Below are 14,748 nucleotides of genomic sequence, written 5' to 3'. Positions count from 1 at the left end.
TAATAATATGCTTTATGCGACATACATCCCTTTCATATTATTATTATTATTATTACTATTACTATTACTATTATTATTATTAATTAGATTTGTATGCCGCCCCTCTCCGCAGACTCAGGGTGGCTCACAACAGTGACAAAAACAATATATATTGACAAATCTAATAATTAAAATCTAAGATAACAATTACACATTTAAATATGTCTACAGAGTTCCATATTTTCGTCATTTTCACATTGTTTCACTGTTCTTTCTTGGTCCAACTGTACCATCTATTTCATGTTTCATAGTATTCCGAGTTATTTTGACCTCTAAGTTCAAGGGACAGTCTGTCCATCTCTGCACACCTATATTTTTCCCCATCAATATATTCTCGGGTGGAGTTTGGTTATTCTTCCAGAATGGAGCACATGTTATCCTCGCTGCCATTATACTACGTATCGTTAAATATTGCCTATTTTGGGTGTGCCGTTTCCTCATTATACTCAGCAAAAAAATAAATTCAGGGGTAAATCCCATTGTTCTTTCCATAATTGCCTGTAACCATAGACTTTTTCCCAGTGGCCTTTCCTTTTGGGGCATGTCCACCACACACGAAAGAAAGAAGGTGCCAAACTCTTTTACCTTCCTAACCAACCGAATGAGCCTTTGGGTCCATTTCAGCCAATCTTGAGGGAGCCCAGTGCCACCGGTAGAACATTTTCTAATCATTTTCTTTATATGCTGCAGATTTAGTTATTTCACAATCTTCCCCCTAGGCCTATAGAATGTGTACATGGTATGCTGGTATGTATGAGTGGTTCTTTAAATTGGGGCTTTTAGACTGTTTTAATATTAGATTTGCTTACATTGTCTTTTTATATTGTTGTTAGCCACCCCGAGTCATCGGAGAGGGGCGGCATACAAATCTAATAAATACAAATAATACAAATACAAATCTATATTCCAGGTCCTCTCCAAGTCGGCCAAATGTACAGGGATCCCTCGTTTTTCGTGGGTGATGCGTTCCAAGACCACCCATGAAAAGGGAATTTCCGTGAAGTAGAGGAAAGATATTTTTTTATGCATTTAAAGAGTATTATGGACTTTTAAACCCCACCCTTTGCATGAAACAGCCATTCTATAATGTTCCTCAGATGGAACTACACAGGATGTCCTACCACTTTCTTTAACAGAGGACAGTAGGACTGTAGAAGGATTTCATGGATTTTCAATGGATTGAATGGATTTAAGCCCCCTTTGAAAAAACCCGTGGAGTAGCGAATCCGCCAAAGATGAACCGCAAAGAAGTAGCGAGGGGTGACTGTTATGTCCCGAGCTGGCCATACCTTTCTGATGTCCCTCTTGGCCACCAAGCCCCAGCCTTTGCCCTCGGTCCGGATGATCTTGGTCTCCGGGTACTGGCGCTTGGTGAAGCACTGGTTCTGGCACCGCTCCCCGGCCGGGCACACCTGCGGGTGGCACTCGTACATCAGCATCCGGTTGAGGCATTCGGAGTCCAGGCCGCAGGGGTTTTCGTCCGAGGGTTTGCAGTTGCACTTGGGGATCTCCGAAATATCCGCCGTGTAGATCTGGACCTTCCCGAAGGGCTTGTTGACCTGGCACGTCGGAGAGACGGAGCTGCTGGACGTTCCCCCTCAAACAGGCCCACAGGGCCCCGACCCACGTGAGCCCTTCACCCTGGCGTGTGTTCCCCCACCTCTCTTACTCTCCCCACTGCTCCCTCTGCTGTTATGGGGCCTCAGCAGCACTGGCTCCCTACCAGGGCCGCGGAGAGCGGGATGGCATCCTGGCAGCGGAAATGGAGCTGCACGCACAACTCTGGGTGACCAGTGGTCACCAAATACTTTGTTGTTATCATTCGGCTTGCCAAATAGGGCTAACCCAACCCCCCGCCCCCTGGGCCCATCCCCAGACTGACTGACTAGGGGGTCAAAGCAACTCACCTTGATGTGTTTGTAGGGAGGAGGCTTGCGTTCATTTTCCTGAGTTTCTTTGGCTTCCCGTTGAAACTTTATCTCTCGGAAGCGCATTTCTGCGTCTTGCAAAGCTTTAAAAAAAGTTATTAAAGTTACAACTGCACACATCTCCTAAGCGAAGAGGCCTCTCATTTTGTAAAAAACAATAATTTATATTAAGTAATGTATATTAAAATCAAAGCAGGTTTAGTACATTGTTGTTTTAAGAGCCGGTGATGCAGTAAACCCATAAGAGGGAGTCAACAGCATCTCTCTTGGGGCAGAATTGTAAGCCCTTCTATATGCAGTAAGAACTGTGTGCTCTCATGTTGGTTTGTATATGTATTGAGAAGATTGATTGATGTACAGTGGTACCTCTTCTTACAAACACTTCTTCTAATGAACTTTGCAAGATACGAGCCCGGTGTTTAAGATTTTTTTGCCTCTTCTTCCAAACAATTTTCACTTTACGAACCCAAGCTGCCGCCACTGGGATGCCCCACCTCTAGACTTCCATGATTCTGCGATGCTGGGATTCCCCTGAGGCTCCTCTCGCTGGAATTCAAAGCAGCACTGGCAAAAATGAAGGGAATCCCAGCGAGGGGAGCCTCAGGAGAATCCCAGCATCACAAAAACACGGAAGTCCGGAGATGGGGTTTCCCAGGGAGGGGAGCCTCTGGGGAATCCCAGCAGCGCAATAAACGTGCGCTTCGGCTGGCAACATAAGTACGGAGGCGGGGATTCCCAGCGGCGTAAGGCAAAAGGGGTGAGTCTTGGGATTGGACGCATTATTCGCTTTTACATTGATTCCTATGGGAAACATTGCTTCATCTTACGAACCTTTTACCTTACGAACCTCATCAGGGAACGAATTAAGTTCGTAAGACGAGGTACCACTGTATTTGTGAATGACCAGGATTGTTACTGACTGCGATATTTGATAAACATAATAATATTCATATACTCAAGCTATCTGGTCTGGTTATATGTAGCAATACTCATATCTCTGGGTTATTAGCTGGATATGTTCTACCTTCACGTTTTCCTCTGTATATCCTTTGTAACTTAAGAGTAGCACTGCTTACTCCTTATCGTCTAACACAGAGCCCCCAACGCCTGACCAGGTGACACTGGGGAAACATTTGCCCCCAGTGAGTCTGTTGTGGCTTCCAACGTTTGCTAAATGACTGGCCACGAGTCAAGGATCACCTGCCTGTAATTATCGCCTCCGGCCTCACGGATCCTGCTTAGCTTTTCGGGAATCAGCCAGGTTTAGCTGGGCACGTTCACAAAAGACTCAAGTCCCAACTCATGCAGGGCCTTCTGATTCTACGCGAGAGCAACTGGCCACGCAGCAGGAGCTGAGAGGGGAGAATACTTTACCGTTTTTGAAGACTTTCCCGATGCCTTTGATGGCCTGGTATCGACTCCCCCGGTCTCCCTCCATGTAGGGGAAGACACGAGCCTGGTGGGTCCAGTAGTAGTCTTTGGAGCCGAAGAAGAAGACAGGGAACTCTCCAATCTCATGCTTCATTTTCTGGATGTTCGGGGGCACGTTTTTGGGATGGCAGACTTCGGCCGGCCACCACCTGCCACGGAGACAACCCAACCAGAGGGAGACATTAAGCGCTACCGTCACGGGCCACCACCGCCTCCCAGAGGTTTTGCTACACAAGATCTTTCCAGGCACAAACTCCCCCTTTTTCTCAGCTCCAAGGAGGAGGGAGACACAATCATGTCGTTCTGCCTCCGCCTACTCGGACCAGAAAAAAGGGGGAATCCACCCGCTGAGATTCCAAATCAAACACTTTTATATGAAAAAAAGGAGTTATATACAAGCAAATTCAGGGGTTTCAGTCCATCTTGGCAGCTTTCCCGGTTAAATTGGCTGAGAGAATAAAGGTTCTGGCAGCAGCCGAGGGTCAAAGCTAAGTAACCTTCCTCAGTGAGATTGTGTTGCTCCGGCCACACACACACACTCATGGGCCTCCAGGTTTTCCCCAGACAGCTGCATCTCTGTCCGATGAGTTTAGAAGGATAAGAGCAGGTTGCCAGCGAGGCATTTCTGGAACCCCTGAATCTAGGACCTCCACCCCTTTACCCAGAAACCCTCCTTTATCTACGGTCTGGGTGTGGTCAACTGTTTCCTAGAGAGAGAACTGTGTGGACTTTCTTTCATAGACTCACTTTCTGAAACCTCCTCCATAAAGAAATTCCTGTCTGCTTCGTGGCCCTGACCCGGGCATCTAATAGGGGCTCCTGGTCCCCAATATCCCCCTCTTCTCCTGACTCAGACATTACCATCATTGGGGTTTCTACAGTCTCTGGAGGTTCCTCAGGTTCCAGCTCTCCCTCACTCTCACTCTCTGACACAGACCTAGAGCACCAAGACTGACCCGGTTCCTCCTCCCCCTCAGAATCTCTCACTAAGTGACCCGGTCGTGGACCACTCACAACACATATGATACCAACAAAGATGGGGTTTCCCCCTCCCCCCAAATATTGAAATTATGTTTATAAATCCAAACCTGTAATTTCCCAGTTTGACCCAAATAATATCTTGAAAATGGATTTTCTTCCCTGCTTTGCAGTCGTTGCAAAACCAGCTTCCGTCTGGCATTTCAATGTTTAAACAGTCGGGATGGAAGGCGGCAGGACAAGACTCACAACACAACAGGCTCCCCCCTGCAACCAAAAGGCACAAAACAACCCTCAACAACAGGACAAGTGGGTGGGTGGGGGGAAGAGCTTTATTTTAAGCCTTCAAATCCTCACCTGTCGGTGTTTGCCAAGGTCTATCTGTGAGAACAGCAGCAGAAGGAACTCTGGGGGATGGGCCGACTACCAACCCCTCCCTTCGTGACCCAGGAAAGCTGGACGCACCCACTGGAATCGTGTTTGTTGGACAGTATCAAAAGGAGAATTCTTTGGAGCAGATTTGAGGAATGAAAAGCAGGAGTTGTGCCCTTTCTTCCATCTGCTCACTTTGTTGTATAAAAGAATTCTTTCCATTCTTAATTTTAGACATGCAAATACTTCAGTTCCATTGCAGAACCAAATTATTATTTTTCATAAAGCTTTGCAACCCCCAAAGAAATAAAGGGGGCTTTGGACTTCATAAAGAGCCAATACCTGCTGTAGACACTGAAGAACGGCTCCAATCAAACTAAGTGGGTTGTTTACCTTTTGAGCAGACAAAACACCAGCTGACGTTCACGTGGGAATGGTGGCTTTTCCCTTTCGTGGCAGTAAAGTGGTTGGTGCACACAATGCTGCTGGAGGAAAGCATGGCGCAACCAGCTGCCACACAACTGTCCCCTGCGTGGTAAGCCACCGGACAGCGAACACACCGTATCATTTTTCCTGGTTACAAAGAAAAAAAAATGCACACAACGCTTTTGTCAAAATTGTATTATTGTATTTATTTTTGTTGTGAGCCACCCTGAGTCTGCGGAGAAGGGCGACATAGAAATCAATCAATCAATCAATCAAACAAGCAAGCTTGGGAACTTTAAGAAAGAATCAGAGCGTATCAAAACCCATAACTACGAGGGCTATACGGAAAGTAAAGATACAAGGCGCATAGCTCTCGTGGGGAGTGTGCATGGAGGAAGCTGGACCATTGTGTAGTGGAAGCCAGCGAGCGGAGGGGAACAAGCGGTGCCAGTGGTCAGATCATCGACTGGTGTTGTGGGGAAGGTTAGAGAGGGGGGTCCTCATTCCGTTTCTCTGCAAATGCGAAGTTTGTGCTTTAATACGGTGCCTGAATGCTAAGAGCACAAACACTGCTGCGATGGGGGCCCAAGATTGGTGCGCGGTGGGTGCCCAAGAGTTTTTTAATTCTTTGACTGAAGGAGAGTGGGCATGGCGCCACTGCATTGATTGACGTTTGCTCTCTGGAGCATGGTGATAAGTCCAAGTTTCATCTCCGGTCACTCTACAGTTGACAAAAGCCTTGCCTTCAATCTTGAAATGGGCAAGAAATTCTCGGGCGGCACTGACCCCGCCCTTCCGTCAGCCTCTTGGCCCCCATCGCAGCAGCGTCCAGGCCCTTAGTATTCAGGTAGCGTATTATAGTGCACACTTTGCCCTTGGAGGGAAACGGAATGAGGGATATGTGTGTGTATGTATGTATGTAGATTGTTCTGAGTTCGGGTTTTGCCCCGTGTAATATTTTGAGTGTCTATGCGACGTTTCGGTGAAATAACATTCACCATCATCAGGCTGAAGTTGTAAGCTTCGTGCTGCTATACTGTACATTTAACTATATCTATAGAAATGTTAAAAACTATATCTACAGCAGCACAAAGCTTACAACTTCAGCCTGATGATGGTGAATGTGATTTCACTGAAACGTCGCATAGACACTCAAAATGTTACACGGGGCAAAACGATATATATATAAATAAAAAGGGAGCATTACGCTCCTCCCATATTTGGGTATGCTGGGGTGATTTGACAAAAAAAACCCTATCACACTTCCCTGGTACGAAGCTGAAAGGATGAGATCCTGGGACGTAAAGGTTAATTCTCTGTCTTACTAAAGCAGAGGCTGCAGGATCAAATCCCAGTAAGGGTATGGCTAGCTGATGAGAGAGAAAAAAAACTTGAAATAGATCTATACTAGTCTCCCTTCATTTTCAATTCAGCAAACACAGTTAGGCATTGAAGTGGTAATTTGTATTTCTACAATTTAAACATTTTTTAATCGCTAATTAGTTTAAATGTTGGAGGGAGGAAGTTAAGATTGTTTAAATGAAGAAAGAAAGTCAAGCTGCTCTATTAAGTATGTATTAGATAAGATTTTAGACATATACAATGTTAGGTATTGATGCAATTTATGTATGTTTTAAGATTGAGAAAAATAAAGAAATTATACTCCCCCCAAAAGACAGACAGATAGATGGATGGATGGATGGATAGAATAATAAACCAGGGTGCCGTGGGGGCTCCGGGAGGCCCACGAGAGACTCGGGGGGAAGGAAATACCTTTAGACACTTTGGGGCTTGAGGGATTGGCCACGTGGCAACTCTCGCAGCCGTGCAGGGGGCACCGAAAGCCCCGGTTCCCAACAACCACGGTGAGGGGGGATTTTTTCACGCAGGCTTCATGGTAAAACTTCCCGCAGTGAGACACGACGCAGCGCTTGATTTCCGACTGCATCTCCTTGCAGACAAAACAGGTGTGAATACCTACGCGGAAATTTAAAGCAACATTTAACAAGCGTTTCTCTCACCAATAGAACAGAACCAGCTTTGTTTTTAACAGGAGCTTATTAAGCACCTGGACTTAAAGCAGCGGCACCAGAGACAAATTCCTTGTGGGTCCAATCTCACTGAGCCAAAGCCTCCGTCTCCCAGCGTGAAACGTCTACGCTTGCAAATCTCTCTTAGGGAATGGTAAGGAAGGAGATTTGGGGGGAGGGAATGGTGACTGCAGGACGGTTCAAGTTATGGTTGGCAGGAAATAAACCTGCAGCCTTTTCACTCGTGGGAGACCAGGGCTTAGCCAGCGATGGAACGGATGGCAGACCTCAAGGTCTCCCCAGCTCACTTGACCAAGGAACCGAAATGCTCAACTTTGGTCACCCCCTTCTTAGATCTGGCAGAATTCTTAGGACTTTTGCCTTAGAGGTCATGAGTGGTGTGTCAAAGTTCCAGGTAACATCCAAAGTAAATCAGGATCCGGGTCAAAATGCTCCTGGAAGTTCCAACTTATTTCCGGAGCCATCCGAGCAGCCGCACCTGAATCTGAGGTTCCCACCCACTTGAAAGTCCCCCTCTCCCTTGTGTCCCCCCACCCACAAACTTGCATTGTTGCCCACTCAGGTTGTGCCAGCGTGGCCAGTCCTCCTTCCACTTCTGCCCAGGGGCTGGGCAAAGGATGGCCTTGAACCCCTCAAAGAAAGACGGCTCTGTGGCTGCATCTGCTCTTTCCTGAGGCCCCCCCCTCCCAAGTTCCATAGAAACCTAGAAGATGGACGGCAGAAAAAGACCTCAGGGTCCATCTCGTCTGCCCTTATGCTACTTCCTGTATTTTATCTTAGGGTGGATCTAGGTTTATCCCAGGCAGGTTTCAATTCAGTCACTGTGGATTGACCAACCACGCGTGCTGGAAGTTTGTTCCAAGCATCTACTCCTCTTTCAATCAAATAATATTTTCTCCCGTTGCTTCTGATCTAACCTCAGATTGTGCCCCCTTGTTCTTGGGTTCACTTTCCTATTAGAGACATGTCCCTCCTGAACCTTATTTAACCCTTGAACATCTTTAAATGTTCCCATCGACATCAGGGCTTCTATAGTGTGGCAAGCAGTTGATTTATCCCGTTTCTGCACCGGCTTGACATCATGAGGGTCTGCTTAACGACCGTCCCTAGTGCCCAAACTTCCTTTGCATGAGGGTTGCAAGCTGAGGGCCCCCTATGCCAAACAGGGGAACAAGGAAAGCAAGAGGCACGGGGCCACCACCTTTATTCCCTCGGCATTTCACCTCTCCACCGCTCAGGATCTTCCATCGCTGCTTTTGGGGGAAGGAGGCGCCTGGAGCGTGAGGCCAAAAGAAGCAGCCCAAGGGCCCCCCCCGATCCCCCCCCCCCGCGGAAGGAGACTTGCCTGAAGCGCACTGGCCACACACAAAGTGTTCCTTGGGCCCCCCGGAGAGGCCGCCGCAGCTGGCGTGGAAGGCCCCCAGGCAGGGACCCTCGCACAGCATCAGCTCCCCGGGCTTCTCACACACCTGCAGGAGGGAAGACGCGGAACTTACGAGGGCGCCAGGAGGGCAACGCTTCCTCTCCCTCCAGGCCCCCACCCTTTTTAAAAAAAATGCTCTACTCATTAATTTTTAAGACATCACAACAATTTAACACAGGCCTAGAGCTCTTCCCTTGTATCGATTTTATCATGTGCATTATCATCTTTTATATTCACATGCTTCCGTTTTTATTTTATTTTCAGTCCAGTTACACCATTTGTTCCAGGTTTCACAGCATATTCTGTATTATTTAATAATAATAATAATAATAATAATAATAATAATAATAATAATAATAATGATGATGATGATGATGTTGATAATAATATATTAGACTTGTATGCCGCCCCTCTCCAAAGAATCGGGGCGGCTCACAACAATAAAACACAGAAACAAATCTAATAATTAAAAACTATAACTAAAACCCATTCTCTTAAAAACAATGGATACTACCCTGTCATAACTTTCAATGGTCAGAGGGGGGGGATACACTAGTTACTGCATGCCTGGCGACATAGATGGGTCTTCAGGCTCTTGCGAAAGGCAAGGAGGGTGGGAGCAGTTCGAATCTCTGGGGGGAGCTGATTCCAGATGGCCGGGGCCGCCACAGAGAAGGCTCTTCCCCTAGGCCCTGCCAGACAACATTGTTTGGTGGACGCGACCTGGAGAAGGCCAACTCTGGGGGACCTAATCGTGTGCTGGGATTTATTTAGTCTATTTAATCTACTGAGTCCCTAAATAAAGATGCGAAAGATGCTCTCGTGTTTTTAAAGGCAAGGGGTCCCTTGAAGAAGAAAAAAAACCGATCAGAGGCCCCCTTTCGTATGTTTCAAAGTCCAGTCATACAGACATTACCGCACACACGTGATGGAGCATTAGGTGCCCCCTTGCTCACAACGCTTTCATGGTTAGGAGAGGAGCTCTTTTCTTCACATGCATACTTTGGTGGTGAACCAGGAGGCCCAAGGGTATTTTATGGGTTTGCCTTTGATTAAAAACTCTTCCTTTCCACTTTTACATTGAGAGCTTGAATTATGAACAGAATTATGCCTCCACAACTGTCTTCTATCAGGTCGAGGTGTTGTGGTCAGCTCTGGCCCAGCTCCTGCCCCAAGGGCTGCGGAGGTGGAGGGGGGGGGGGACATCCAAATGTCACAGGCCTGTTTTGCTGCCAACAGAGGCGGCCAGGGAATTATCCTCTGAAGAAGGAAGGGTCAGTGAGATGGAAGAGGGGGGGGCTTGGCAGACAGCCCAGGGAGAAGCCAGCCCTCTTTTTATCTTCCATAGACTCTGATGAGGAAACAATGATAGAGCCACGTGTGCGTAGAGCTATGCCTAGGAGAGAACAGCTTCAAAAGTATGACAGGCACTAAGGGGTCCAAGTAATTAGGGCTGCTGTTCAATGGTCAGCGTGCCGGCCTTGCAGTGTGGGAGATTATCGGATCGTACTTGTTGGACCTCGACTTGCCCTTTCAGGATTTGTTCTCAGGACTCTATTTGGATTTCAGGACTTTGGCCATGAATCATTGTGAGTTTTACAACGTCTGAAGAGTAGTGGCAGTGACGCATTTCACAGTTACTAGTTAATTGACTGGAGTTTTTCTTGCCTTTATGATCTTACTGCATTCAAGGATGCTTTGTTTTTACAAGAAATCCCTTTGAATGTAGAAAGGGAGTTTTGCTTCTATTTTGTTTCGGATAAAGACATTCTTGTTGCATATTCCTGTGTGTGTGTGTGTCTGTTTTGGCTATGTTTACCTTTAATGGAAGGCTTGTGTCATAAGCGGCAGAACACCCGGGATGAGTCTTCGTGAGCACATAAGAGACCCGTTTCTTTCCCCCATGAGAGTCTCCCCCTAGCTGGCTCTTTCCCATAGCTTTTGGAAAGGGAATTGGCTGGACAAGGAATCCTCCTTTCTTACCTGGCAGACATACTCCTTCCTGGTGGTGGCCCCTCGGTCAGACTTCTTGGACAGCTGAGAGACCTCTCCCAGGCCCTCATCGGCACTCTCGTAAGGAGACTCCGAGCGTTCGTCTCCTGGACCATCTGAAACCTAAACACCACAGGGTGAGTTAAGAGCTGCTGTGCATTATTTTTTTCTTCTTCTCCACAATCAAAACATCTCCCAACATCTACAGACCTTCCTCACTGTGGCTTCAACATCTCTCGCCTTGAACACCATTTAGGAAATGAAAGAATCACACATCCATTCTGTGCTATCTTACCCTCCGGTATGTGTTGCCTAACTTTTTGTGTGCATTCTGATTTAGCATAGCTTCTGTGAAAATGATGAGATTTATTAACCCCTTCAGCTCTCCAGGAGTTGCTGAACTACAGACCCCATCATCCCCAACCAGGCCCTGAAAGAGGAAGCCCTTAGATGTCCTTCATCCACTTTCATTTGTGACCTGCCTGCTGCACATTCGGGGGATGAATTAATTCTCCAGAAAAGCTTCTTCCTTCTATACACACAGAGCATCATATACCTTCACTACCATACAATACCATAAGCATATATTAACCACCACATATAATCATTCTTCATTCCATATCTATTTACTCTGGGCTACACATCATTTATCTCATGCTACCTCCTTTTCTGATTTTGTCATCCAGACAAACCAATTATCCTCTATTCCAATTTACTGCTAGTATACCTTCCTTCCTGTGCTTAAAAAGATATTTTTTGCTTCTCAAGTCCAAGCTGTAATATCTCCTTCTCATCCTTATTTAATTCAAAGTGTTGGTTATGACCTATCAAGCCCTACATGGCATCGGGCCAGATGACCTCCGGGACCACCTTCTGCTGCATGAGTCCCAGAGACTCTGGGTCCCGTCAACCAGACAACTGCCCTTTGGAACCAGCTCCCCCTGGAGATTCGTGTTGCCCCCACCCTCCTCACCTTCCACAAGAGTCTCTGGACTCCTCTATGCCGCCAGGCTAGGGGTCCTTAGACACTGGACGATGGGTGTAGGGTGGGTTTGTGGACTGGATGGCTAGGAGTGCATTTTAAACGGCTTTTCAGGTGTTTAGATTTTTAACTTTAATTAATTGGATCTTGATGTACATTGTTTTTTTGTATGTTGCAAGCCGCCCCAAGTCCTTGGAGAGAGGCAGCATGAAAGGTAATAATAATTTTACTTTCTTGATAACTAAAAACCTTCCTCCAATTGTGGATCCACATATTTAATGTTCAATTTGTACCATCTTAAAAAATAACAGGGGACAAATTCCATATTTATCCCAGTCTCTTAACCCATCTTAGTTTTGGTGGCAATTTCATCCAGACCCAATTAATATTCATTTTCCAGGTTACATATCCTTATGTTCCTTATAACATTTGTTTTATTTATAGTCAGTCTTTCTTCTAATGATCGAAATATATTTATCTTTTTTAAGTTTAATCAATTATATAAATTTATATCCCTTTAATATAAAGACAGAGTTGGAAGGGGCCTTTGAGGTCATCTAGTCCAACCCCCTGCTTAGGCAGGAAACCCTCCACTGCTTCAGACAGATGGTTATCCAACGTCTTCTTAAAACCTTCCAGTGTTGGGGCCTTCACAACTTCTGGAGGCCACTTCTGTGCCACTGATCAACCGTTCTGACTGTCAGGAAATTTCTCCTTAGTTGTAAGTTGTTTCCTCTCCTTGTTTAGTTTCCACCCATTGCTTCTTGTTCTACCCTCAGGGGCTTTGGAAAACAGCTTGACTCCTTTGTGGCACATGAAGAATATTGGAAGGCTGCTCTCACGTCTCCCCTGGTTCTTCTTTCCATTCAACCAGCTAGGCCCAGTTCCTGCAACCGTTCTTCCGTTATGTTCCAATACGTTCCATTCATTTCATCCGTATCATTTCCTCTTATTTCATATAAGTATTTTACTATCTAATATTTTATTAATAATTATATTGCTTACATCAAGCATTTTAATTAATCCCAACATGGGATAATTTCTAGAGAAGGGGCTGCTCCCTTGGGTGTGACTTCCTTGTCTGACCAGCAGCTCCTCCTGGGACCTATTCCAGCCGAGACTCACTTTGGCCTGTCCAGTCAAAGTTATTAATTCTCCCTCAGTTTCCCTAACGGGTGGGAGGTCTGGAGGCTGGACACTCAACAAAGCGAGAATTTGAAGGTGTGCCAAGACCTGAGTATGTAGAGATGACCACCTGGGACGACCACCTCACTACGCAAATTGAGGACTGCCTCTACGCTTCGCTGTCAATCAGCTTTTTTGAACTGATTGCTGCGTTCTCTTGGACAATGTCGAAAAGCGAGACCAACTAGCCTGGCCCAAGAAGTGTGAAAGTTTCTTGAATGATTGTTGTATTTGGGGATTTTATGTTGCTATTGTTTAATTATGATGTTTATTACTGTTTATATTGCCTTTATATTAGACTATCTTCATTACTGTATGCCGCCCAGAGTCCACAAGGAGTTGGGTGGCTTAAAAGTGAAAGAAATTAAATTAAATTAAATCTGATGGAAACATACCATAGCAGAAACTGCTATTTGATTAACCCTGCTGTTCTCCTTGGGTAAATCCTGACCCAAAATGAAATTTGAGACCCTGTAAAAAATGTTCCCTGCATATCTGAAACTTGAAATTACACGACTTTGTCTCATTTGAGGGGTTCTTTCTAAGGGTGGTGGGTTTTTGTGTGTGTGTTTAGTTTTTGCTGGGCAAAAAAATGTTACACTTGTACTCCTCCGGGTCATATTGACCCGGACTAAAAAATGGTTGTTTTTAGCTACTTGAATTGTTTTTTTGAATACTTTTTTCGCTAGCATACTAATTTGAACATTTCTGAACACAATGAAATGGAAACTGAAGTGAAAGAATTAATGCTTATTTGTTTATTTTACTCAGAAAGCCCCCCCCCGGGCTGTGTGCAATTTTTTCAATTTATAGATAGATTAGCCTGCAAAATCCATTTTTTTCATTTCATTTTTCATTTCATTAGGTTCAGAAATGTTCAAAGTAGTATGCCAATGCTCAAGAGAGTCCAGAAATTCTGATTTGTCAGGCTAACCTATATATAAAGTGAAAGAATTGCACGCAGCTGTGGCAAGAACAGCAGGGCTAAGAGTCCCGTTGCCCTAATCCACATTTGTTAGCAATGGTCACGAAGAGGAGATGGTGGATTCATGCTAACCAGATCTCATGATGGTTTTACAACGGTCATTAAGTGAGCCCATTGTTTATTATGGGGTTTTTGTTTTTGCTGAAAATGGGAAATAAACTCAAGTTTCCAGACAAAAGGTAGTCAATTCGGGTCATGTAATGGAATGAGTCACCCTGAGTCCCATGGGATCGGGCGGCACAGAAGTCAATTAAATTACATTAAAATTAAATTAAATTGTCTTCAGGAAAGTTGTTAAGACCTGACTTTTCCAGCAGGCCTGGAATTAGGCTGATTGTAAGTATGTATGTTTTTTATATTATTGTTATTATTGATTTTTATTATTAGATTTTAACTCTTTTTATTGTTGTTGTATTTATTCCGTTAGCTGCTCGGAGTCCATTTGGAGTGAGCAGGATGGATAAATAAATAAATAAATAATATAAATAAATAAATAAATATGGGGGACAGCTGGCAAACTCCTAAAATGTGCTTAGGTGACTCTCAGGGTGGAGGTGCCCGGCCATCAGGATGCCAAATCCCGGTCCTAAATGTCTTTTTTGCCCTGTTTGTTTGTTGTACCTTTGAATGGTAGCTAAGCATCCGCTGGGGACTCCCTCTAGACATGCTCGGAGGGCATTTTGCAATTGTTATTGCTCTGAGTTGTGAGGTGGCTGGATACAATGCACAACCTGAAGGCCTGCAGAACAGGGCTCTGTGGGGCTCCTTCACACCAGGGGGTTGTCACCTGCACGCCCCAAAGCCTTTCCCCCCCTCTTTTCCCTCTCAATTCCTGCACAGGCTTAGTTGCATTTTAGGAATGAGAGAAAACAACCTCAACAACCAGGACAATGTACTTCTCCTCTCCTTTTATCTCGCTGGTGACCCGAGTTGAACTGAACATGTTTTCATCTTGC

The 14,748-nt window shown here is 45.4% G+C and overlaps 1 protein-coding gene across 2 annotated transcripts in view; it reads right to left on the bottom strand.

The window, feature by feature from the left end:
• Positions 1-14,748, bottom strand: part of NSD2 (nuclear receptor binding SET domain protein 2) — a 55,389-nt gene that overhangs the window by 8,254 nt on the left and 32,387 nt on the right. For both annotated transcript variants that reach the window (XM_070751445.1, XM_070751446.1), the window contains 8 exons: positions 10,632-10,763; positions 8,571-8,694; positions 6,948-7,151; positions 5,142-5,321; positions 4,487-4,643; positions 3,342-3,547; positions 1,947-2,050; positions 1,329-1,598 (listed from right to left, as the gene is read on the bottom strand). In XM_070751445.1, coding sequence (XP_070607546.1) covers positions 1,329-1,598; positions 1,947-2,050; positions 3,342-3,547; positions 4,487-4,643; positions 5,142-5,321; positions 6,948-7,151; positions 8,571-8,694; positions 10,632-10,763 — 1,377 coding nt within the window. The remainder of the gene's footprint in view (positions 1-1,328; positions 1,599-1,946; positions 2,051-3,341; positions 3,548-4,486; positions 4,644-5,141; positions 5,322-6,947; positions 7,152-8,570; positions 8,695-10,631; positions 10,764-14,748) is intronic.

Source organism: Erythrolamprus reginae, chromosome 4 (genome assembly GCF_031021105.1).
Source record: "Erythrolamprus reginae isolate rEryReg1 chromosome 4, rEryReg1.hap1, whole genome shotgun sequence".
In the NCBI taxonomy this organism is placed as follows: domain Eukaryota; kingdom Metazoa; phylum Chordata; class Lepidosauria; order Squamata; family Dipsadidae; genus Erythrolamprus; species Erythrolamprus reginae.
Note: the sequence above shows the minus strand (reverse complement) of the source record. Positions and strands in the feature narration are given on the sequence as shown.